At 35.7% G+C, this 24,585-nt stretch overlaps 2 protein-coding genes across 5 annotated transcripts in view; one reads left to right on the forward strand and one right to left on the reverse strand.

Moving 5' to 3' along the window:
- KMO (kynurenine 3-monooxygenase) overlaps positions 1–4,670 on the forward strand; it is a 44,011-nt gene extending 39,341 nt beyond the window's left edge. For 2 of the 3 annotated variants that reach the window (XM_081297556.1, XM_081297558.1), the window contains 4 exons: positions 1,083–1,165; positions 3,137–3,238; positions 3,329–3,388; positions 4,346–4,670. In XM_081297556.1, the coding sequence (XP_081153682.1) occupies positions 1,083–1,165; positions 3,137–3,238; positions 3,329–3,388; positions 4,346–4,456 (356 nt within the window). In that variant the 3' untranslated portion in view covers positions 4,457–4,670. Of the gene's footprint in view, positions 1–1,082; positions 1,166–3,120; positions 3,239–3,328; positions 3,389–4,345 lie in introns of all 3 variants that reach the window. The other variant, XM_081297557.1, reaches the window with a different exon arrangement.
- Positions 4,671–6,543: 1,873 nt separating this feature from the next.
- The window catches only part of OPN3 (opsin 3), a 48,865-nt gene continuing 30,823 nt past the window's right edge, over positions 6,544–24,585 (reverse strand). For both annotated transcript variants that reach the window (XM_081299000.1, XM_081299001.1), the window contains exons 2-4: positions 14,798–15,117; positions 8,883–9,134; positions 6,544–7,692 (exon numbers count right to left, since the gene is read on the reverse strand). In XM_081299000.1, coding sequence (XP_081155126.1) covers positions 7,429–7,692; positions 8,883–9,134; positions 14,798–15,117 — 836 coding nt within the window. In that variant the 3' untranslated portion in view covers positions 6,544–7,428. The remainder of the gene's footprint in view (positions 7,693–8,882; positions 9,135–14,797; positions 15,118–24,585) is intronic.

Genomic DNA, 24,585 nt, shown 5'->3' on the forward strand with positions numbered 1-24,585 from the left:
TAAATTGTTTGTTATAGTGTGAGTCATCAGACACTGCTGCATGGGTCTAAAGGAATTATAGGATGTTAGGGAAACCTTCTCCTTCTCTTCTTCCTCCTCCTCCTCCATTTCCATCTTTCTTTCCCAGTCAGCACACCCAGATGCTCAGGAACCAGAGGTATTTGGTTTCATTCCTTCTTAGCCCTTGTTTTGCATGCAATAATGAAGGTGGATGGAGAATTCATGGATCAGAACACACCATCATTACTGGTTTTGGATACTAGAGAACAAAGATAAAACAATAGTAATCAAGAGTAATAATCCTAATTAACATTATTGAACATTTAACACACACACATATATATAATCTTTTTCTTTTTTTTAAAAAAAAAGCATTCCCTTGTTTGATCCTCACAGAATACATGGAACATCAGTACTAGTCTTATCTCCATTTTACAACAGTGAAATTAAAGTTAAGTAACTTTCCCAAAAACATGTTATTAGGAAATGGTGAACTGGGACTTGAGCCCAGATTTCCTGACTTTGGAAGTGGCATCTCTAACAACTAGAATCATTCGGCTATGTGAATGTAATCTCACTCATTCACCTTTCAAATATTTCAATATTTCTTGTATACCAGGTTAAGATTTTATATATGAAAACATGGAGCCTACCTTCTAGGAACTCACAGAAGAATGGGGGAGCTGATGTTTAAGATAATAAGGAACAGTGAGACAAGTGTGCACAAGAGCCAAACAAACTCGAAAAAGAGAGTGGCAGGTTCTAAGCAGTGCTGAGGGTCATTTGTAGCCACTTACATGGGCTGTTCTCCATTTGTGAAATAAGAAAAATAATGACTTTACCAATAAAGAACTATAATATGTATTCCCTTTATTGTAAGTCTTATTTAATCTCAACAAGAAATAATCTGTAGATATTTCTCAATAACCATAGATTGTTGATCATACAGAATTGTTATCCATAGTTTTAAAAGGTTAGAGAAAATGTGGGTAGTGAATATACTATTTAATTTGACCTAGATAGAGTCTAGCATGTTTTTATAGACTGTTTTGAAAACATGTATTATTTAACTTGGTTTCTAGGTATGTGCCTTCCTGAATTCTCAAGGTTTAGAATTCCAGATGACCATGCAATTTCAGACCTATCTATGTACAATTACATAGAGGTAAGTTTTGGCTCTATTCCATAAAATGGTTCACTGATACACTAGCAATGATTTTATTTTTGTGTGTTCCAGCCCCATCTCATGCATCATGTCTAAAGATAGGTACAGACAAGAGCACACACAGTATTCCTTAGACATGGGTCAGTTTGACTATATTACTAGCAACAATGACCCACAAACATTTTCATCTGCACTTCAGGGGCATTTAAGAGATAACAAATGAGAAAATCTCTAATAATCCATTCTCAAATATTAGACATTAGAGTTAGTAATAGGCTACTTTAATGAAAATATAATGTGGAGATGTACTAATTACAGAATATAATAAATGTTAGCTGAGCTTTCCAACCTTAATATTATGAACTGTATATTTAGAGTAGTACTGCATATACTTTAAAGCCTGTGTACTGAATAAAATGTATAATTATACCAAAGAAATTCCTTGTCAGAAAGACTAGTGCTTTGAAAAAATACACATTAATTCCATAAACCAATTGCATCATTGTTACATGGCTAGTGCCTTATGGGAAACTGAGGCAGCATGAAGGCCCCCCTCATCAAACCCTGATTATTACAATTGGATCAGAAAGATTTGAGACATGCCACTCAGAGTAACAGGCATGAATTTATTAAAAGGAATAGGGAAGGGGACATTCTCAAGGGAGAGGTAGGTGCTCTCAGAAAGAAAAGGGGTGGTATGCTTCTCCTACCCTCCAGCTTTATTGAGGTTCCAGAGAAATTTCCAGAGAGCTGTACCCAAGTCCACCTAGTGACTTTTGACTGACAGCAGGATGACATCAGACTTTCAAGTCCCTACTGCCATGTCAACTTTGGGTCACTTTGGCCCAGGCTGACCAGTTCTAATTGAAACTTGTTCATACAGATTTTATGGATAGGGAGAATTATCCTTATCACTCTGAGTTCTGGGATCTGGTCTGTTAATGGTCACAAAAGTCTCCCCTTCAGGGTAACTTGGGTTTTTTTTTTTTTGTTGGCTCTTGGGGGCCTGCATTTCTCCTGCAGTCTTCCTTTCTCAGGTAGTTTGCTGATGAATATAACATATCTTGTGGATTTGGGCTACACATACCTGCATATGGATAGAATTTTATAGAATTAGTGCCATAACCTCACGTCATCTACCTTTATCCCTCTCTATACCATGGTAAGGTCTGGATTTACATTGTTTTTTAAAAGTGAAAGCATATGGGGATCAACACAGTGGGCCCATTTTATAGAATTAGTCCCATAACCTCACATTCCCACTGCTCACATCTCTCTGTTCCCTATCAACATGAAAAGCTTATGACAAGTGATTGTGATTATAGTTTTCAAATAATGGAAAGAAAAATTTACAAGACAAATTGAAGGAAGAGTATTACTGTTTTCCACCTCTTCTGAAGACAAAAAGAAATAAAGGTACTTCACCTTGAGCCCAATTCCATATAGGGTGAAGGAAGTTCTAGGAGATACTTGAATACTTCATTGATGTATCTTGCCTGAGTCTTTAAAAACAGATGGCTTTGACAACACAGTATTTGTCCTCTATAAAGAATAATAGATAGAGACACACATAACTTTAAACAATCACTTGTTACCATGAGCAATATTACAAATCAACCAATTGCAAGTCAGAAGCAACCAAAATTGATTAATCTCTGAGTTCACAGATTACCCATAGGTCTGATTACCCAAGCCCTTTGCTGAAGTAGAGTTCCTATATTGACCCCTTACCAAACTAGACTTTCCTAATACGTTTTGTGTGATCACTGTACATTTTCAAGATAATGTCTTGTACTACTGAAATTTCTTAAAAGAGATTGGGAATGACCACTATGAAAATGGGAATTTATTTGACTACCTTGTGTCCAGCCTTGTGGTAAGTGGGAATGAAGAATAATAATAAATGTAGTAAGGAAAGACATTTTGTTCAAAGTGTTTTTTTTTTTTTTAAAAAGACTTTTATCATTGCAGATGCGAGCACATGTCAACTCCAGGTGGTTCATTTTTCAAAAGAACATAGAGAGGTTTCTCCATGCAATTATGCCATCTACTTTTATCCCTCTCTATACCATGGTAAGGTCTGGATTTAAGACTTCCCCTCATTTTAAACCTCTGTTCAGCCATTGAAGAATCCACAAGAATACTTTTAAAACTTCTCTACAGGTCACTTTCTCCAGGATAAGATACCATGAGGCAGTACTGCGCTGGCATTGGCAAAAAAAGGTGGGAACAAATTATACTATTAAAAAAAATCCTGCTGATGTGTTGAAATGTCACAGTGTCATAGTTATCTTTATTTCATGAAAATACAGAAATGATGGGACAAGTACCAACTGTTTGCTTTCCAAACAAAAACTGTCCTGAGTACTCGGAGGGTGGAGTGCCAACCGAACAACATTACAAAGAGCTTTTGAAGGGAAGAAATTTGAAAAAGAAACTGAGACCAATACTTTTTGGCTTTTTACTTATTTTAATGATGTGATGTACTCTTGACTTTTTCATCCTGCAATATTCCTATGGGTTTAATTTGTACAATTGGACAGAACTGAAGCACTTATAAAACACTATCAAATTCCAATGCAATGCTATGATACATTGGTTTTGGGAAATTCACCCAGAGATACCATTAAATGGAATTCAAATTCCTGATGATCTGTTTTGCATGGGTGAAATTATAAAAGTTCATAGTGTATTGAATACATAGATATGGAACTGGGCATGGTGATGAGGTTAGCAAGAGACCACAACTGGGCCAGAGAAGAGAAACCTGAAGACACATGAGGAACACAGAATTGGGAATAGCAAGTATTTAAGTAGAGCAGAAGGCAGCACATAGGTGTGAGAATGGCTACATGGCCACCAGGGGAGCTGGAGAGGTAAGCTTGAGAGAATCTGAGGGACCAAAGAAGGCTCATAGATTTGGATTTTAGAAAGATCACAAAGATAAATAAAATAGGATCTCTGACCTCAAAGAGATAGAAGTATGAAAGGGAGAAACAGGGACAGACTGTTAGAATGCAGGACAATAAGTGCAGAGAGAGAAATCAGGTCATACAATTTAATTGATTCTTCGGGTTAAAGAACAAAAAGGAAACTGTACTCTTGTGGGGTGTGAATAAAGTCTATTTCATGATTTTAATTTCTAGATAAATGAATTAAGAGTTCTTGCTGTCCTTACAGGTGATAAACAAAGGACTCTTTATGTTTGGATCGCTGATAGCCATTGGTAGTACCTACCTACTCCTGAACTACATGTCACTGAGCCCTCTGGACTACCTGAGAAGACCATAAAACAAGAATAGCTTATTTCCAGAATATGGAGCAGGATTACCTGCAAACTCTATGGAGTCACTAAAACAAATCCCTATTTCATTAGCCAGTAATGTAAAGGTCCAAAGGTAGCAAATGTTTGATTTCTTTGTGACCAAAATTAAGTATCGAAAAATATATCTCCGTTGTGTTGTCATATTTAATTCACTATTGAAAGATAGTTGTTAGCATATAATTAAACTTAATGTTGAATCTCTCTGTGTTAGTTGCAATTGCTCAGGAATAGGGGAAACATTACTTTTTTAAAGTTGCAACATATAGCTTCCCCATCATGTTTTACACGCTCAGATTGGGTCATTCTACATTTTAAAATTCAATGACAAAGATCTCTTTCACTTCTCAGAAAATAAGGCCCTGGAGGCCTCTGGGAATGCACTCATTGTGTTGTTTTTTTTTTTCTTTAAAGGACATAGTAGGACTCACAATAAGATTGACAACACTTGAGACTAAAAACAACAACAACAACAACAAAAAATCACAGCTTTGCCTAACATGTTAACTGAGCTTTTCATCATCTGGATGGACCTTTTCTAATTGCAAGGCTCAGATTCACTTGATAAAACTGGAAGTATAAGTGAAGTATAAATGATTCAGCGGAGTTCCAAAGAGTTACTGAATGAATCTATTTCTTTTTTTTTTTTAAAGAGAGAGTGAGAGAGGAGAGAGAGAGAATTTTTAATATTTATTTTTTAGTTCTCGGCGGACACAACATCTTTGTTGGTATGTGGTGCTGAGGATCGAACCCGGGCCGCACGCATGCCAGACGAGCGCGCTACCGCTTGAGCCACATCCCCAGCTCCTGAATGAATCTATTTCATTTCCTGGTTTTCAATGCTACGTATGCCCTTCTGAAGATTAAAAAAAAAAAAAAAAAAAGGACATTAATGCAATAATAAGTGAAGGATAAGAAAATATTTTATTTATAAAATAAACGCTTATATAAGAGAGTAGAAAGTAAACAAGGGGAGACAGCTTTTATAGAAATATGAAGCCATATTTTATTCAATTTCAGACCCTTAGAAACAGTTTAGTAACTTGTTCTTGAACTATACACTACAACAGAACCAGCATTGAACTTGATTTTTTAAAAACGCATTTAATGAAATATTTTCTTTGGTTTTTCCTTCTTCAATAGGCCAACTGAGCCATTTAGAAGTCCTTCAAACACAATTAATTATAAAGATGTAACACTAGAAGGAGAGTCATCTAGGAAATAAAAAAATAGGCAGTAAAATAAAATGATTCAGTATTTATTTTCTCTATTGTCAAAGACATTCTCAAGTTCTTGATACACTAATAATCCATATTTAGTATATAGGGGAAGAAAGTAATAATTTTTCCTTTTACCTATGTTAGATCCATTGGCTGGGGCCCCTATAACAAAAGACAGATTAACAAGAGAAGAACAAACACAAACAGAATTTTATTAACATATATTTCATATATACAAGGGAGATGCCCAAAGAATGAGTACATCTCTAAAAGCTGGCTTAGAACTCCCTGGCTTATATAGCATCTTCAACAAACAGCAAACTGCTAGAGAAGTAACAAGACAAAAGAAAAACACTGAGTCTCTAGGGGCAGTAACTTGTATAGAGGTTAGTAAAGGGGAGTTTGTTATAGAAATTCTTCTGGTGTGTCTATAGGCTGGTAAGTGTCTAAGCTGTCTCTGTGATGGACCTTCTCCTTCCTGGCAGAAGAGAGGAGGATACCTCTGTAAATGTATGTCCCAGTTTTAAGCAAATAGGTGGAAGCCAGAGAGCTTTTCTCTTTCCTTTCCTTTTCTTTCTTTTTGTACCAGGGATTTACCCAGGGGTGCCTAACCACTGAGTCACATCCCTTTTTCCCCCCCTTTTTATTTTGAGACTAAGTTGCTTAGGGCATCACTAAATTGCTGAGGGTGGGTTTAAACTTGCAATCCTTTCACCTCAGATTCTAAGCCACTGGGATTATAGGTACCACACCTGGCTCCAAAGAGCTTTCCTTATATCACTTCTTCTCAACTGTCTTCAGGTCAAAGTAATGCTTATGCAAAATGGACATACAAGTCTAAACAATGACCCATGGAAAAATGGCCCCTTCACTAACATTGACCATCAGTTATTCAGTGGAATAATTTATGGGCAATGATTATTAAATAATACATTTTATGAATACACTTAAACACTTATTTTCATCCTTATTCAAATGTAAGTTGTTTGCTTACTTGGAACTCCTTTTCTAAATACAGATCTCTTGGCAAATTGTGGGAAAGAATTAAAAGGAAATGATAATCCTGCCGTGCTCACACTTGAAATGAAATATATGGAGATACTTCTCTGCCATCAACATCATCTCCACCATGTGTGTTTCCTACTAGTGCATATTAACCCCACACCATGATTACCTTGAAGTCATCTTATTCTCTTTGCTATGATGCTTCCTAGTTGTATCTTCTGGCACTTACTATGGCAACATGTTAGTGCCATACTACATGTGTAACAGCAGTTTGTTTGTTTCAGATTGATTTTCATCCTAGAATTATTCCCTTGATAATTTAATTTGATCATATGACATGACTGAATAGGACCCAACACTACAGAGAATTCAAGAAGGTCTAGCTATTTCATACATATGTATGAGACAAAATTTACTTTTACAGTGTGCTTTGGCAAATATAGTCATTTAAAAATACATTTGAAATGAAAATTCTCAACACATTAGAAGATGATGGTGCCAGATGCCCATCTTGTGCCACAAACGGCTTTTCATTATGTAAAGCACCCATTGAATTAAAAGAATTTGTCTTGCTTGTTGAGGACAGAGAACATATGGGCAACTCAGATTTCCTGCTGTGTCACAGAAATTCTGTTGATATTACATAGAATGGGAATTCCAGAACAATCCTTATAAGTCCAAATGTGCTGTCCCATCTAAGGCTCCATCTTTCATTTCTATAAAGGACGAACTTGGATTACATCGGCTTTGGACCCACTGGTTCTATTACTGTCATCAACTGATAGAGATTCGTCACTGGTGATGATAAAAACAATGGAAGAAGAATTAAAAGTCACTTTCTTCTTTGGCCTTTCCCCATCTTTCTGTGATATCACAATGGGTCTGATCTGCATTTCATTTCCAACTGCTGGTAGGTCTTTAGCGGGCTGCTGGCACCTCAGCAGTCGGGAACATAGGAGCTGCAAAAGGGATCTTCTAAACTGGGTAGAGGGAAAAAAAAAAAAGAAAAGAAAGTTGATTTAATAAATAAGGGCCAAATAAAAACTTGGCCTTTAATCTAGGTTAACATTCAAGAAAATTAGCTGAGCTTAATTTGTTGTTGTTGTTGTTTGTTAGCAGATGCAGGGTAAGCCTCAGATCTACCTACAACATCCTGGAGTTCTATGTCTTTTATTTATTAAAATTCTTATTAAATAGACCATATAGGACTATTTAATACCATATAATCCTTACAAGTTCAATGTTTATGCACCTTCTGTGAGGGTGAATTTGTCTGTTTATTTAAGGGACTTTGAACATGAATTCAGTCCACAAACATTCAGTCAGCACCTTCTACTGTACTATAATCTACAAATAATATAAATAGAAAAGACAGAGCCCTTCCTGGTAGAATTAATAGCCTAAATGATTCAAATATTCCTTTAACTTATTAAATCCTAAGTTTTCAATTCTGCAAACATAATAAACATTCTCAAATATTATTTCAAACTTACCATATGTGGTACACTTATTGCTTAATTTAAGTTTTTATGTGTTGCACATTTAGAACAATGGGTTAATTAGGTGGAGAATTTTTTAAAATAAAAATTACTAATCAGTAGGGTCACACACAGTATCTGTGCCAAAAAAAATGTTTTCTCATATAAAACATTATGGACAAGAACCATTGTCTTATTCATTCTTGTTTGTTGTATCATTTAGACTTTCTGTTTAAAGCAAGTTCCCAGGAAACAGAAACAACATCAGGATCATTTGGGAGCTTATTAGAAATGCGGAATATTGGGCACAGAGACATACTGAATCAGAGGATGCATTTTTTTACAATATTTTGAGATGTAATACACACATAAAAAAGTTTAAGAAGCACACATCTATAGTCCATTGGTTGAAAGAAAGGGTACAACAAATAATTGTTAGTGAATGCATTTATAATTTGACTATTGAGATTGTGGTCCCTCATTTCATAACACATAAATAAAGTAAGGACTAAGACTAGAATTTATTACTTTCTTTGGCAATATTCAACATTTATTTTGGCAATATTCAACATTTCTTTCTATAAAATCCTTGATTTGGATTTTTTATTATTGAAGCTATTCTGAATTACCTCTATAAAAGTATTATATTTTTCCAACCCCTCCCCCATGGTAAAATCAATTACAAAGCTTACCTTTCTGATCATGAAGATATAAATAACTGGATTGTATACAGTGCTGGATTTAGCAAAGAGATTAGAAACAATAGATACTGTTGGAGTGACCCGTTGTCCATAACCATTAGCCACTAAGAAACAGACCACAATATAAGGCATCCAGCAGATCAGGAAGGTAAATACCATCACGAAGCACATTTTGGCCAATTTCTTTTCATATCTTAAAATCTTGATCACCTGAATTGTCTGAAGATCTTCAACACATCGAAGCTGCAGAAAAGAGAAAGAAAAGGGTTGAGAAATGAATCATCTTCTTTTGCTGCTTTTAATAAAATATGCAACTAGCATTACTGGCCCTGCCTTTATGGTGAGAACTAAATGGGATCCTGGGAGGCTGACTTGTGATCCAAGCCCTGCAGCTGGGCAAAGCCTTCATCTCTCTGGATCTCAGTCTCTTCAATAGTATCTTAGATTCTTTCATGGTTTTTAATACTTTTCTAATTTGTTCAGTGAGAATAAAATAAATTATCCTGCCTAGACCTTCAAAAGACAGCATGAAAGAGTCATGATAAAATGGAAACAATTTCTCCATGATTCTTAATGGAGCTTCCATTTAGAGCATTAATTGGCAAATTCTCAAATCAGGCAACAAACCCATGTCATGTCAGGAGTTCTGCACAGTTAAGCCCACAGCTGGTCTTGATGAGAACTTAATCCCCAATGAATTCTTGCTGGAAACTACTGTGCCTTTCAATTCACTGCTAATAACTATAAACTAATAAGTAGGATTTGGTGAGGAATTTCTTTATGGTTGGTTTCATCAGAAGCTTGTTTGCAGAGAATGGCATTTGATAAAACTCAGGGTGCCTCATTCCTCTAAAATCAGCACATTTACTAGCTTGTCCTCATTCAAAGTATTGAGGAGTAATGACGTAAGTTAGAAAGTTCTTTGAGTTTCTTGGGTAACATTTTGTAGACCTTCTCTCATTGTTATGAGAAATGTGTTATTAAGGAGATTGAAAGAATATTTCTGCATTCCAAAAATATATTCTTAAGTGGTCACTGTAAGAAGTTATACTGATTTTGCTACAAAAATATAAATACTTTATACATTGATTTTAAAAGAAAAGTATCTGGCATACTATCAATACTTCATAGCGATAGTTTTAAACCGGGAACTTTATTATATTTCAACAAACTCTTAAGTGAATCTTTTAATTCTAATATTATCATAAAAGCTAGAAGAAATTATAGAAATCATTAAGATGTGCTTATAGTGTTAAAGCATATATTTGAAATTATATCCTTAAATTATTGATGTCATCTAAATTATATTTAAGAAGCTGTATTCACATTAAAGTCACATATTCAGATTGACACAGAATAGAGGGAAACACAAAAAATTAAAATGTTTGATTACTTATAATAGAATTCTATTATACCATCCTACGTTAAAAGAAACTATTTTATTGAATGTGATAGGATATTTTTCTATTTTTCCTAATGCCACTCTTTGGAGGGAAGGCATGCTTCCTCCAGTTTATAGAAATGTTGTGAGGTTCTGGTAGAAGCTTTAGATTAGAATCAGACAATCTGATTTTGCTCCCAGTGTGATTTTGAACAAGTCAATTACATTCTCTAGGAAAAAAGATGAAAAGAAGTTTAAAACAGTCTATGAGAATTAACAGAGTTTCAGTTTCATCACATGTATGTGGAACCAAATTGTGCAGTTGCCTTTGAGATTATTTATTTACATATGAAATATTATAGAAACTAATATATGCACTTTTATGTTTCTATAAAATATTTATCATCATCATTTTTTGATTCTTCAGAGTTTCAATTAGCTAGTTTATAACCATATCTGATTAACTTTTCTCCAAGCCCCCACTGTCTAGGTCCTAACAGTTTTATTTGTACTATTTTCTGGGCAAATTATTTTTTCACCATTTATCAAAGCAGAGTAATTATTTATTATTTTGAAATTATATGCATGCAAGAGAAGTTAATTTAAGCAAAAGTCTGTATTTCCCCACACCCTCTTTAGTGTAAGGAGAAGGTCCTGACCAATATTTCAGATTATTAGGGTTTTTATTTGTGAAATATCTATAATCATTTCTCAGTCTTTTTGACTTTTTTTTTTAATTTCATCACTGTCATTATTCCTTGACTCAGCTCATTCAACATTTTTCAAATTAACAGCTCTACTTCAGGTCTCACCTTCTTTATTCAACCATTTGTATGTATTTTTCAAAATCACTGTGGATGAAACAAAAGCACATGTACAAATTTGTCCTAAAAAATAACCACTTAAGAAAAATTCTCCAGAATTTCCTCTCACAGTATTATCTTCCTAAGATGAATGGCTGATGCCTTGTGTCCATTGACCCAGACACCTGAATATCTTCAAAAACTTCACACAAGCTCTTATTCTCAATGAATAGCTATGTCACCACTACTATTATGAGTCAGTTCTTTCTGAACAGGGGAATAGAGGAAAATTACATGTATGCACTGTGTTCTATGTTGAGGTAATATCACAATCTAAAATCAAATTTCTTTAAATTTTTACCACTTTTCCTGTCTTTCCCTCTCTATGCCCTCCATAATTCATTTCAACAATAGTGACTGATCACTTGTTTCAGGCAGGTACAGTTTCAGCTTCAGAGATTTGGCCTTTGCTCTTTGTTAGAGTCTGTAAACAGGTCTGGATGGCGCCTGGCATTTTGCCAGAGGGAGTGGTTTGTGAAAAAATGCCAGTGAGCCATTAAGTGTGGAGATTCCTGATTGGTTGACTGCTGTATCTAGTTTATGTTAATTAAGATAAGCTGTGTGGAATGTATATATACCTCTCCCGCTCCGGTCCTACAATAAACGGCTCCCACTCCAGCTGTATCAATGTACACAAGTTGTTCGTCACCCACCGGTTAGGGCACCATCCAGACTTGTTTACAGACTCTAACATTCAGCTCTTGAGAATCTCACTATTGGGTTAGGGTGACAGGTGTACAAACACTTTCTTTAGTATAAAGGAGGGAAGCAAGGAGGGTTATGAGATGCACCAGGGTGGATAACCTGTCCTGAGGGTGAGTTAGAGCAAGAAAACCCTGATTGCAGCCTTCTGGGGAGAGGAGAAACTGGCCAAGTAAGGAGGAGTGATGCTATAGAGGGAGGGAAGGAGGGAGGGAGGGAAGGAGGGAGGGAGGGAGGGAGGGAGGGAGAGAGAGAGAGAGAGAGAGAGAGAGAGAGAGAGAAAATGTGCTAAGGCAGAGAAGAAAACACCATGTGTCAGGTTCTGGGAACAAGAAATGCTGCAATTAGCTGGAGGTGGCAAGGAGAGGAGTGTCAGGAAATAAGGCTGAACCAGTAGATAGGAGATGCCACACAAGACCTGCTAGCCATACTCAAAGGCTTCATTTTCAATCATGAAAGCAGTGGAACCCCTGAAGGTAATATTTAAGAACAAGTACTCTGTTGGCAGTGGGCAGAATACAGGTTAGAGGAAAGCAAGAATAAAGGAAAGAGAACTAAGATTCTTTTGAATTGAGTCTGTGGCAGTGAGAGAGGCAAAAATGGGTATATGGGAAAATCTAAGTAGAATAGATAAGAATTGATCACTAGTTGGGAGTAGGGGAAGAGATGAATGACAGATAGTCAAGAAAACTCCCTAATTTTGGGGTTAGGTAGCTAGGAATGGTGATCATTCAGTGAGAAAGAGAATGGAGGGTAGGGGATTTGGTAGAAAAGATGGCAGATTAATCTCTGTATATGTTGAATTTGACAAGCCTGTGGACCATCGCAATGAAGGTGTTCAATTGAGTGTGAGGATTGAACAGAAATCAGAAGAAAGACCTAGATTAGAGATACAAGTTTTGAAGTCATCAAACTTTTATTAGAAAAAAATCTTGGCAGTACATGAATTTACCCAAAGCTATTGTGTAGCAACAGATGAGAACCAAGCAGAGAATGTTGGGGAGAAACAAGAAAGAGAAGCTCTTAAAGGAGCCATAAGAAGATGGGGCTAGAGAGTCAGGAATGAAGGTAGCGGAGAAAAGCGTCCTTGCATCAATAAAGGGAGAAAGTCATAAGTAAGTAGACGTCATGAACAGTTTCATATACCACAGATGCCAGAAAACAATATAAATAAGAAATGTGCCCATTGGATTTAGGAGATAATCAGTGACTTTAAATGAGAGCTATTTCAGAGAGTGTGTTAGAGGAAGGAGGTACAAATTTGCAAAGAGTTGAGGAATAAATACTGTATGAATTTACTCAGCTACTGACTCCTTGAGCTACAATAGAAATTTATTTATCACAGTTCTGGAGGGTAGGAAATCCAGGTTTAAGGTGCTGGCAAGGCAGGTTTCATTCTGAGGTCTCTTCTCTTGACTTGCAAGTGGCCGTCTTACTATTCGCTCACCCAGAAGGGGAGTGAGAGAAAGAACAGGCTTTTTGTTATCTCTTCTTATAAGTCTCACTCTCATGACTTGATCTAACCCTGGTTATTTTCCAAAGGTCCCACTTCACAGGGGGTTAAGTCTTTGACATCTGAATTTTGGAGGGCACAAGGCAGGAGAAGCACATTTTAGATGCTCAATAAATAGAGGTTAAATAAATATTTATTGAGTGACAATATGGTACAAAAGTCACCAGTGGTTCTTTGAGTTAGAAGTGAAAAGAGAGAAATAAAGTAATAGGGAGAGGAAGCTGAGAGTAAATTTTGCTTTTATTTTAAGTTAGCATAGCTATATGCTAAAGAGAAAGAGATAAAAAGAATGGAGAGATTGAAAAGTTAAAAAATAAAATTATTACACTTGAGAAAAGTCCCTAGGAAAGAGAATGTAATGGGAATTTAGAATTAGCTTTGTCCTGGGAGACTTCCCCTGTCACTCAACAACTAAAGAGAGACACTTAAGAAATAGTGTTAACATAGAGGTTTTGATAAAGGAAGGCAGGGAGAAGTCCTTGCTAATTGGCTTTATTTCTTCTAACAAATAACAAGCACAATTATTTAATGATAAGGGATAATCGGTAAAAAATTAAAATGAAAATTGGTGATTTTTAATAGCCGTGGTGTGAGAGAGTGCACCTATAGGGATACAAAGATTGCTAGACAGGCCTCAGAGGACATCTGAGTACTTTTTTTTTCGTCTAGCAACTCTCTACATTTTGACTATAGCCTTGGAGAAAACAATTGGATTGGTCCAGGGATTTTTTTTTCCCCAATGAAATGGGTGTAAATAAAGAAAGTAAAAATGTAAGACTTGAGGGTAATTAGTTAGGATTTACAGGGATGCCTGGAACTAGGTTTGGTTTAAAACAAAAGGTGAAAGTTAGAGGTGTTTGAAAGAGTGAGCAAGAGACTAGAGTGTTCTGATGAAAGAAGAGAGCAGATGGAGTAGGAAGAAGCAGTAGTTAAGGAAACCATCCATGGCTGAAGTGGGAGACTGGGACATGGAGCATGCCTAGACTGTTGGTTAGTTCAAATGTGCCTCTGCTGCCTTGCAACATGTAATCTTTTTGTGGTCAGCTCTGGTCCTTTATGGCTCTCATGGGATTTCCAGTGTCATTCTGTAATAGTGATTTCATGGTGATCTTTGGGGTGGAAAATCACGAAAAGCATGGAATTCTCTTTTTAGACTTTCTAAATTCTAAGAATGTCCCACAATGTAGGGCTGTGTTGTTGTTGAGTTTGTCTGTCCAGAATCCCTTTCTGTCCTTCTTTTGATGTGCAGAAAGTAAGTGTTATTCCTCATTTATCTTTTCATGGAGTGACTCAGAGTGCAAAATTCTGCCAAATGGAAAGTCTCCTAGAGTTTCTGCAACTCTGGGCAACTACCAATCATGTAGGAAGTGTTTGATTTTTTTTTCCATCCAAAATATTCTGCCATGGACATGTTTTTGAGGAAAGACATTTGTGGACTTCAACTCACCATTCGAATGGAATATAGAATATGGCCATAGCAGTGGGCTATGACACCCACAGGCACCACCAAGCAGCCAAGAAATAAGAAAAGCACAAAGGAGGAATCGTTGGCATCTTTGGATTTCCACTCCACAGTGCAGCCTAGTCCATGGACGTCTAGGATGTATCTGTTCCAGCCCAGGAGAGGTGCTCCTGCCCATGCCAATGAGTACAGCCAGATGTAGGTAATGGCCCTCCAGGCCCAGGAAAAATTGATCACTCTGGCATGGACCACACGAATATAACGTTCATAGGCCAGCACAGTTAGGGTGGTAATGGAAACAATGCCTGCAAGAAGAGAAAGTAGAAAAGTATAGCATACTGCAGGGGGAAATCAGACACAAGAGGAATAACACATTCTTAACTGGAAATACCATATGGAATATCTGAGACCAATGGAGGGCTCTAGAAGTTAAAAGATCCAAGAGTACTAATGCCACGGATTCCCCCAGGAAATTAAATCAGAAATGTATTTATTTCTAAAAGAAAATGTTGAATAGAAAATGGCCTGTGAATTGTAGTGGGACAAAAATAAAAGCCCTAAAAATCAGCCCTGTCCTAATGATGTCACTATTGTATCAAATTTTCTGCAAAAGAGAAACTAGAGTGAGACAGGATCAACTATCTCTTTTAGTTCTGCCTTCTCTCTGCTATTAAAGTCAAAATGGGTTCCCCAAAGCTCAAAATGGCCAGTCAGGGTGAAACTGTTCAAAGGACTCCTAAACCTCCCCACTAACAGATTTCAGCAATAGGAAACTTTCACCTGCAAGGCTTGCTGACGAGGTTGGGGGAAGTCTTTGCTCTCATGGTCTTCATTTATACCTCTGTTTTACAACAAATGCACTTTAACAATATTATTTATGTTTTTCTCTGTTGCTCCTCAGAGAGTGATTTATTTGCTCAACAAGCACCTATTGAGCATCTACTGTGTATCAGCTACTGCACCAACACTGGAGGTCCAAAAATGACTAAGAAGCAGAGCTCCAGATGTCTGAGGGGAATGTATGCTACAATTGTGAAACAACATATGGGAGTCACAAAAAAAGGAAAAATCTGTGCACAAGGCAGGAGAAGCACATTCCAGGAAGAATGAAGAATCAGGTACCAGAGAATGAAGGTGTAAAATAACAGGAAGAGTCCATTAAAGATGACAGTATTCATAGATGTCCTAGATGAGAGGAGACAGAGAAATTAGAGAGGCAGAGGTGGCCACTCTGAAAAAGGCTCATAGTTTCTAGATGAGATTTTTTTTTTAAAAAAACTTTTCCTATATGAAATAGTCAATTATAAATCTGCTACTCTCAGTAGGAATGTTTGTACACTGTTTGGTGGGATAGAAATCAATAAAGGCATTGTTTCTACTGTTAAAAATAAATAAATCTGCTACTCTCTTGTCCTATTTAAGTATGAAAATAACAGTTAAATTCTCTTCCTTCTTGAGAAAAGATGAGAGAGGAGGGGAGGGGGAGGGAGGATAGGAAGGGCAGCAGAATAGACAATATGATTGATGTATGTACATTCCATGTATGTATTATATGTTAAAATACATTCTGCTGTCATGTATGACTAAAAAAATAATAAAATAAATTAAAAAAAAATTCTCTTCCTTCTTTTGCTTCAGAAAGGATACTCATTCCAATAGTAGTATAGAACTTGAAACTTAGCCCAAGGCTATGGGAACCAGCTTGAAGGCTATTGCCAAGTAGAGGCAGGATATATGTGCCCCAGGGTATCATTAAAGGCAATCAAAGTGAAATCTGGGTTCCGGAGACATTTAGCAATTAGTATCAACCGAATCCATCTGCTTATTAAATGAATGAAATGAAGGAGAGAGTAAAAAAATAACTTGAAAATTTCTAACCTGCCCAATGAGTAGAGAGTGATTATATTAACCAAGATAAAAGTTACAAGGTATATGAACACATATGGGGAAGAAAATGAAATTGTGAGTTCCCTAGAACACATCAACATAAGTATTTGTTGGACAAGTGGATGGAGAAAAGTTGAAGAAAATTGGCTCTAATAGAGAATAAGACTGGTCTTCCAGAAGCAGGTAAGAGTATGTTGGGGGATGGGGTTGCTAAGAGGCCTGGAGCAAGTCCAGCTCCTAATAAGTAGCTCTGTAATTTCTGACAAATCATACAACCTCTTTAGGCCTTAGTTTTTATTTTCATAAAATTGAAGGTCCATTCCCATTATAAGATTATAAGATTTTGTGATTCTGCTATTATAAAAATATAAAATGAAGAGGCACTTGACTCAGAAAGAAACTGGTAAAATAGTTAATATTTCATTTATACATGATAGATTTGTTTGTTTTTGTTTTGGGGGTACAGAGAACAACATTATTCCCAGAGTTCAATATACGTGTTATACAATAACTATTCATTAAAAAAATAAAAGAATGTTTACTAAATAGTGAATAGAAGAAGGTTGAGTTTTACAGCACAGTGAAAGAAACACTTTATAAAGTAGTGATAATAGAAAATAATGGACTTAAATTCAAATTATAGTAAGTAATTGTGAGGACAAGGAAAGCATCAAATTAGATGTTCTGCCTTTGGAAATATATTTTTACTTTATAAATTTTTTATCTAAATAGTGATATCCTTTCTTTATTTGTTCCTAGAAGGATATCTAGAAATCTAAAGTTGGTGAATAATGACTCTAATGAAACTTTTTTATTAAAATATAATGGCATTTACTTTTATAATTCACTTTAAATGCCAAAACATGGTTTGGCCTTCAACTTTAAGTTAATTTACAATGAATATTATTTAGTCCTTCATAAGCAAGAAAACATTGCAAATGATTGCACTATTGTGCAATATTATATAATTTTAGTAAATCTCAATGCATATTAAAGATAAATAAATGAATTCTTAGGGTTAGAGCAGTAAGCTGATATAATAAGCTTGTGTGAACTATAATTACATTAACTTATTCATTCATTCATTTAGTTATTAACTATTGCTTATCTACCTGTCAATTATTATTCTAGAAAATACATATAAAGAGATAAATAAATCCCTCAAGAAATTTGAAGTCTAGTGATAGAAAGATAATTTTGAAAACAAATAAATAATTAGTGAAATATTAATAAGAAAATATAATAAAGAGATAGAAAATAATATAAGGCATGGCGGAAGAATACAAATTAAAGGATGCAATAGTATTGTCAGGGTGCCAGAGCTGAACATGAAAAACTCAGCTTTGTGATGAGTTTTTTAGAATAGTTTTTGCCCATAACTATGTGCCAACAAGCACAATAAATTTCAAGTGCCTGATTGAAATCACCTATATTACTAATCATGACAAGGTAAAACCAAACTAAGAAGAATGGACCTTGAATTTCTGAGGCCCTTCTGATAGCATGGGTGTATAAATGAATGACAATGGGAGACTGATTTGGTTTTCAAGGGTTATCCATCTGAAATTATCTCAACTGCATCCTCCTTGCAAAATATGCAGCAGCTTCCCTCTCCTCATGAACACTGTATTTGGGTCCTCAGTTAAAATTACTTGCTGTATTTTATTTAGTTTCCAGAACACAGCTTGGGAAGATGAGAATGAGTGGACTGTTTTACAGCAACTTTCTTTACACACACATTTTAGTCAGCCTGGGATCCCTTTTATTCCATGTGTACATACATCTGTTTCCCTTAACACTATGAGAAGAAAAAGGAAAGATGACCACTGCAACAGGGCACTAATTATATACCAGGCTCCAGGATAATCATTCTACATATGGTAAACCCCCTTCTGGAAAAAGAGGTCTGTGGTTCAAAAGGGCTAAGGAACTAATAGGTGGTGGAGACAGTTTTGAGAATCTGGTACTGATTTCAAAATTCATGATTTTGCCTTTACACCACCTTCTCCTTTCCCACTGATTTCACTAGGGGTGAAAGTAATGTTCCTATTCTTCTGAAAAAGCTGCAGAATAATCAGGTATTTATGAAGTGCCCATCACTGTGCTGAGTAGGTCCTGTAAAAGGAATTAGAGATGCATGGTCCCAACCCTGGAGGAGACTACAGTATTGTATTTTAATAAATCCAAGACTAATTAATATACAACATTAGAGGACAATGTAAGAAAATACATTGTTAAATGTCTGCTGACAGAACAAATCAGGAAAAGTAGATCCTGGTTACTGTGTTGTGGGGGTGGCTTCAGTAAGAGATGAAAGTTTAGAAGGGGTTGTGAGAAGCTGATCATATCTCCCATGGCTCTCAGTGGTCTACAGCAGGAATCTTCAAATTGTTTTCCTAGCATTTCCCCTAGTCAAATTTTGAAAAAACAATGTACATACTAAGATATTTAAAGGGTGGCATCTATATTTTTAAAATATTAAATTTAAAGTATTATGTAATATAAATATCAGCATTTTAAGATAAAACTATTATCTGACTCTTATAATTATATCCAAATGCATCTAAGGATTCATAAATATATTAGTGATTTCATATACATATTTTATATGTTTATAAATAAATATATATAACAATGACCAATCATTTAAACTTACATATTCATTCCAATTTTCTCCTCAAATTTTTATCTCAAAGAAACATATTGGTGTGGCTGAGAGATTTTAAATTATTTGTTGAATTCTGCAAAGTTGTACTTTGAAACTGAAATTTTAAAATTTCCTCTGCACAATAAGGTTCTAAGTCTTTAAAAAATTGTCTTTGGGCTGGAGGTGTGGCTCAACTGGTAGCGTGCTGTCTGGCATGGGCTGGGCGGGGCACTGGGTTCAATCCTCAGCACCACATAAAAATAAAAATAAAAATGTTGTGTCCATCCAAAACTGAAAAATAAATATTAAAAAATTCTCTCTCTTTAAAAAAAATTTGTCTTATAGATTAAGTTTTCAATTTATATAGTAAATTAAACTGAGTTATAATTTATATTACTGTACAATTGATAAAAATATTTTGTTACATACTACAAGTAAAAAAAATTAGTCAGAAATATACTTCTTAGAGAGATCAATGTGGTTTCCCTCACTGCAAAGGCTATATCTATCCATGATTATAGTATTACTACTATCTAAATGGATGCAGGATCTATTCTACTTCTATTTTTTTCTGTTTGTAAAGTTAAAGAGAGATTTCTTGACACCACACACACACACACACACACACACACACACACACCCTCCCCAAGGTAGTGTAAGGGGACAAACAGATAAGGATAGTGGGAACATGAGGTTAAGAGAAAAATTTGATAAAATGAGCCCACTGTATTGACTCCCCACATGCTTTCTTTGTGAAAAAGCAATCTGCCTGTAGCCCCATCTAGCCTGAGAGACAGGAAATGTCACATTCCTCAACAAACTGAGGCAGGGAGGCCTAAAGTTCTGGCAGTCAGTGTAGGTAATGAATTATGGGGATTGGTTATCAAAGAAAAGACAATGGGTTGCTAACAGCTACCCTCCAGGATCATACTTCCCAGCATAAGGAGTTGATAAAGAATACCTGCTGTTGCTCCTACTCCTTCTGCCCTTAGGCATGTACATGGAAAAGAAAGAGAGACTGGGGGATTCTGGGGTCTATGAAAGAGCAAGACACATCTACTACCACTGACACCCAGCCTTGGGCCCCCTTCTTTTTGGAGAAGTCTGTGGTCCCTGTCTCTTTCTTAAATAAAACTTGCTTTTTAGGCTTGCCTTGGTATTTCTTGGGTGTTTAATCTTCAATGCTGGGGGAACAAGGACCTGTTCCATCTCTAAGACTGGTGTCAGAAGCAATGGAAGGAGTTTCTTTATATTCAATTCTTATTAATTATAGGAACATTCCTTCTATATTGGGTTAATTAAACTCTCTGAATTTATTTGCTAAAAATCATAGTGCTTATTGCTAAAATTATTTTTAATAATCTGTCATCTAACAACTTGCTCTTGTTAAAATCAAATAATTGGAAACCACCTGAGTGATCATTCATTCTTCGATATTTTCATCAATATTTAAAATTTTTTTTTTTTGTATTTGTTTTCTTTTTTTTTTTTCTTTTTTTTTTTATTGGATGTTCACAACATTACAAAACTCATGACAAATCATATTTCATAGATTAGAATCAATTGGGTTATGAACTCCCATTTTTACCCCAAATACAGATTGCAGAATCACATCGGCTACACATCACATTTTTACATACTGCCATATTAGTGTCTGTTGTATTCTGCTACCTTTACTATCCTCTAAAATCCCCCCTCCCCTTCCCTCCCATCTTCTCTCTCTACCCCATCTATTGAAATTCATTTCCCTCCATGTTTGTTATCCCATTCCCCTCGTAAACTCTTATATATAATTTTGTATTACAATGAGGGTCTCCCTCCATTTCCATGTGATTTCCCTTTTTTTTTTTTTCTCCCTTTCCCTCCCGCCTCATGTCTCTGTTTAATGCTAGTCTTTTCTTCCTGCTCAGCCTCACTGTTTCTTTTGTTTTTCAACCTGGAACTCCCCACACCCACTCATTGGCAATACTCCACAGAAAGATTTTATCTTATTTGAGAAGCCTGTGGAGTTTGCCTTTCTTTTTGGTGTAAAGTGGTAGGATGATTGAGGAAGTGCCTTGAAAACGGGTAACTGATCTCTTGGAAAACTCTGAATGGAAATTGAGAGTTAAAAACCGAGGATTGTAAAACTCTCCTTGCATAGCCATTGGAAAGAGTTTATATGCCTCCAAGCTGTTCTGAAGACAGTAGGCTCTAAAATCAAATCTCATCTTATTGTGTGCTCACATCAGGATGCATGCTGCACCTCAAACTGCCAGGTGTGTTCAGAGCTGGCTCCTTTGATACTGCTGTTTCCTCTGCCTGAAATGCTGACAAAGATCTCTTAGCCTGGAGAAGACAGCTGTGTAAACAAATAATTACAGGAATGTGATAATTGCTGAAACGGCTGTGTCCAAGGAGCTGGAGAATGCAATGGAGAAAGTACTTATTTCTGTCTGGGGAAATACCAGGAGAAGGGTTTAAGAGAAATAATGTTTGAATTGATGAATGGGAGGAGTATATCAAGTTGATAAGGGTGAGGATACTTCAAGGTCAAGGATATGGTATTTTCAAAAGCAAAGATTGAAGAGGCATTCAAATTTATCTCCGTGCATCAATTTGAGTTAAATAATTCTGTGTGATATAATGTGATGGTTATGCATTAATATTTATTGATGAACATAGATAATACACATATATCGTGGGAGGCAATATGCTAGACGTTGTGAAAACAAAATTGAGTAAAAAAAACCAGAAATAATTATGAAACAATATGATAAAGTCTTTAATAGGGAGGGGAATATGTTTGAGGCCAAAGTTCTGGATTAAATTTCAGTTTCTTTAATCTTTACAAAATTACCATGTGACTCTAGGAAATTCTTTACATAATTATCATGTGACTCTAGGAAAATTACACACTTGATCCTCAATTTGCTCACCAGTATAATAGGGATAATAGAACCAAAATGGTGTTTCATCGTGTGTGTGTGTGTGTGTGTGTGTGTGTATGTGTGTATTAAATGAGAATGTGAACATGATTAGCAAATAGTAATGCTTATATAACATTACTTTACAGTTGGTTGGAAGCAAAATTGTTTTAAGTGGTAGAAAGTGGGCAAGAGGCATAGGAGTGGATAGAGCTCTAGAGCTTAAATATATGATGAGTCAATATGTAATATGTACAAATACCCGAGAATAAAGTCATTTTCTTACTTTGGCCACTGGATGGCCATATTGAATAGCTTATTTATAGCTCAAATGTCTAGACTTCAGAAAAGCAAGTTAATACTAAATAGAATATGTGCTTAGAACAGGTAATGCTTGGTTCCTGACTCAGATCTCTGAATCCCAATCTGTTAAATTAAAAAGTTACCATAATTTGACCCATCCTTCAAGGAGGAACACTTAGTCCAGAGAAGTGAGTAGAAGGAGAGATTCCATCTAAGAGTGGTAGGAGGAATATCCAGCTCATGATAAGACATTTTGTGGGAAGCAGGTATAACCAGAGTCTTAAAAAGTATATTTTAACCAGGCAGAGAAAAAAGGTGAGAGGAAACAGCTTATGTTAACCCATGAACACCTGACAAAGTGTGCACCATTTGGGTTTCTGCCAAAAAAATTCAAAATGGTAGAAACAGAGAGTTCTAGAAACAGAAGTGATAGGCCAAGACTCTCCCAGGAAGACATATCAGTATCATGTGAAGAGTTTGGAATGCATCTGCAAGGGCTCCCAGAAGCTATTCAACTGCTTTGTTCACTTCTATTGTTAGGCAATTCTAGAGAATTTTGTTTATCTCTGATTTTGTGTATTTTTCTTATAAAAAGTTCCTTCTGGCTGCAATGAGGAAAAAGTATTGTAGGGAGGGACAAGTTTGGCTATAGGTAAACCTACTGGAGAAATGCAATTATTATGATGAGGAATGGGAAGTACTGCAGTGGCACTGGGGAAGGAGAGACAAGAGGACCCAATAAATTTAAGGCAGTGAATCTTTGTTGTCTGTGGGAATGAATGAAGAAGAATCACAGGAAGTCTTGTGCTGTTGGCTTAGATACACAAAGGAATGGTGTCACATTGAGTTGGAAAGCAAATGAGAGAAATAGATTTGGGGAAGATGATGATTAGGGAATAATTGACTTCATCATAGATTAGCTAAGTCATTTTGAACAAATGACTGGATGGACTGTTTCAAATTCTCTCCCTGCAAAATGAGGCAACTATAAACCCGCCTTGTGGTTTTTAGGAGTTGACCAGGTGATAATGTGTAAAGTCTAAACTGAGCATGTGCACATTTTCTCAAACTAGTCAAAATTCCAATTGTTCATCCCAGACATATATGATTGGTAGATAATTTAAGGATGCAGTTGAATCATGTTTATCCACATAGAATAATGGAAACAAAACTATTCAAGAGTTTTTTTTTAATAAAGATGCTACTTTATTATCAGTAGCCTCTACTCAACATTAAAGAAAAATGGTACATTTACTATGCTTGAAAAAGATCTTTCTTAAGTAAATAATTCTTTGAAATCTTGTTTTGTTGCTTTTTGCAAAGCTTCCTCACTTTTTTTTTTTAATGAGCAATGGCAATTCAAGCCCACCAACACTTATAGAGTGTACTTACAATGCGTCAGGCACTATTCCAAGCAGTTTCCCTGTGTGATCTCATTTAATCCTCACAAGAACTTTGTGAGATGAATAGTGGAAACTGAGGTAAAAAGAGTTAAGAACCTTGTCAAAGTTATGAGCTAATTAACACAGCCAAGATTCAAATCCCATAGCTGCTTTCAACGTCCATGCTATGCTGATTGCTAATTCTCCTTTTGGAATTATGAAACATTTTGTACTAGTGAAGTAGTCTCTACAGAAAGCAGATTAATTTACCCATTTACTACATATTCTATAACTGTGTTTATCTTTGATATCAGAAATTGTCACTCTATAAACACAAAATTTTATTAAGCTGAAGAATTTTGGAGGAAATTTGAGATGACCACCTTCATTTGATAATGTTTCCTGACTGCTGGAATGAGAGATTTCTATTTAATCAATAAAATAGTTCTGTAAAACACCAAAAAGATGGTTATATTTTAGCGTGTGTCTTTTAGTACTTGCTAGATGTCTATTAAGGCAGAAAAATTAGTTCTAGTTAACGATTTCATCTTTATTATTTGCTGCCATCCCTTTATCAAATTCAATTTTTCAATGACTTATTTAAAAAACAAATTATTTATGTTTAATATTCTTTAGTACACAAGGTTT

The sequence above is a fragment of the Spermophilus citellus genome, assembly GCF_964194105.1.
Source record: "Spermophilus citellus genome assembly, chromosome: 6".
In the NCBI taxonomy this organism is placed as follows: Eukaryota; Metazoa; Chordata; class Mammalia; order Rodentia; family Sciuridae; genus Spermophilus; species Spermophilus citellus.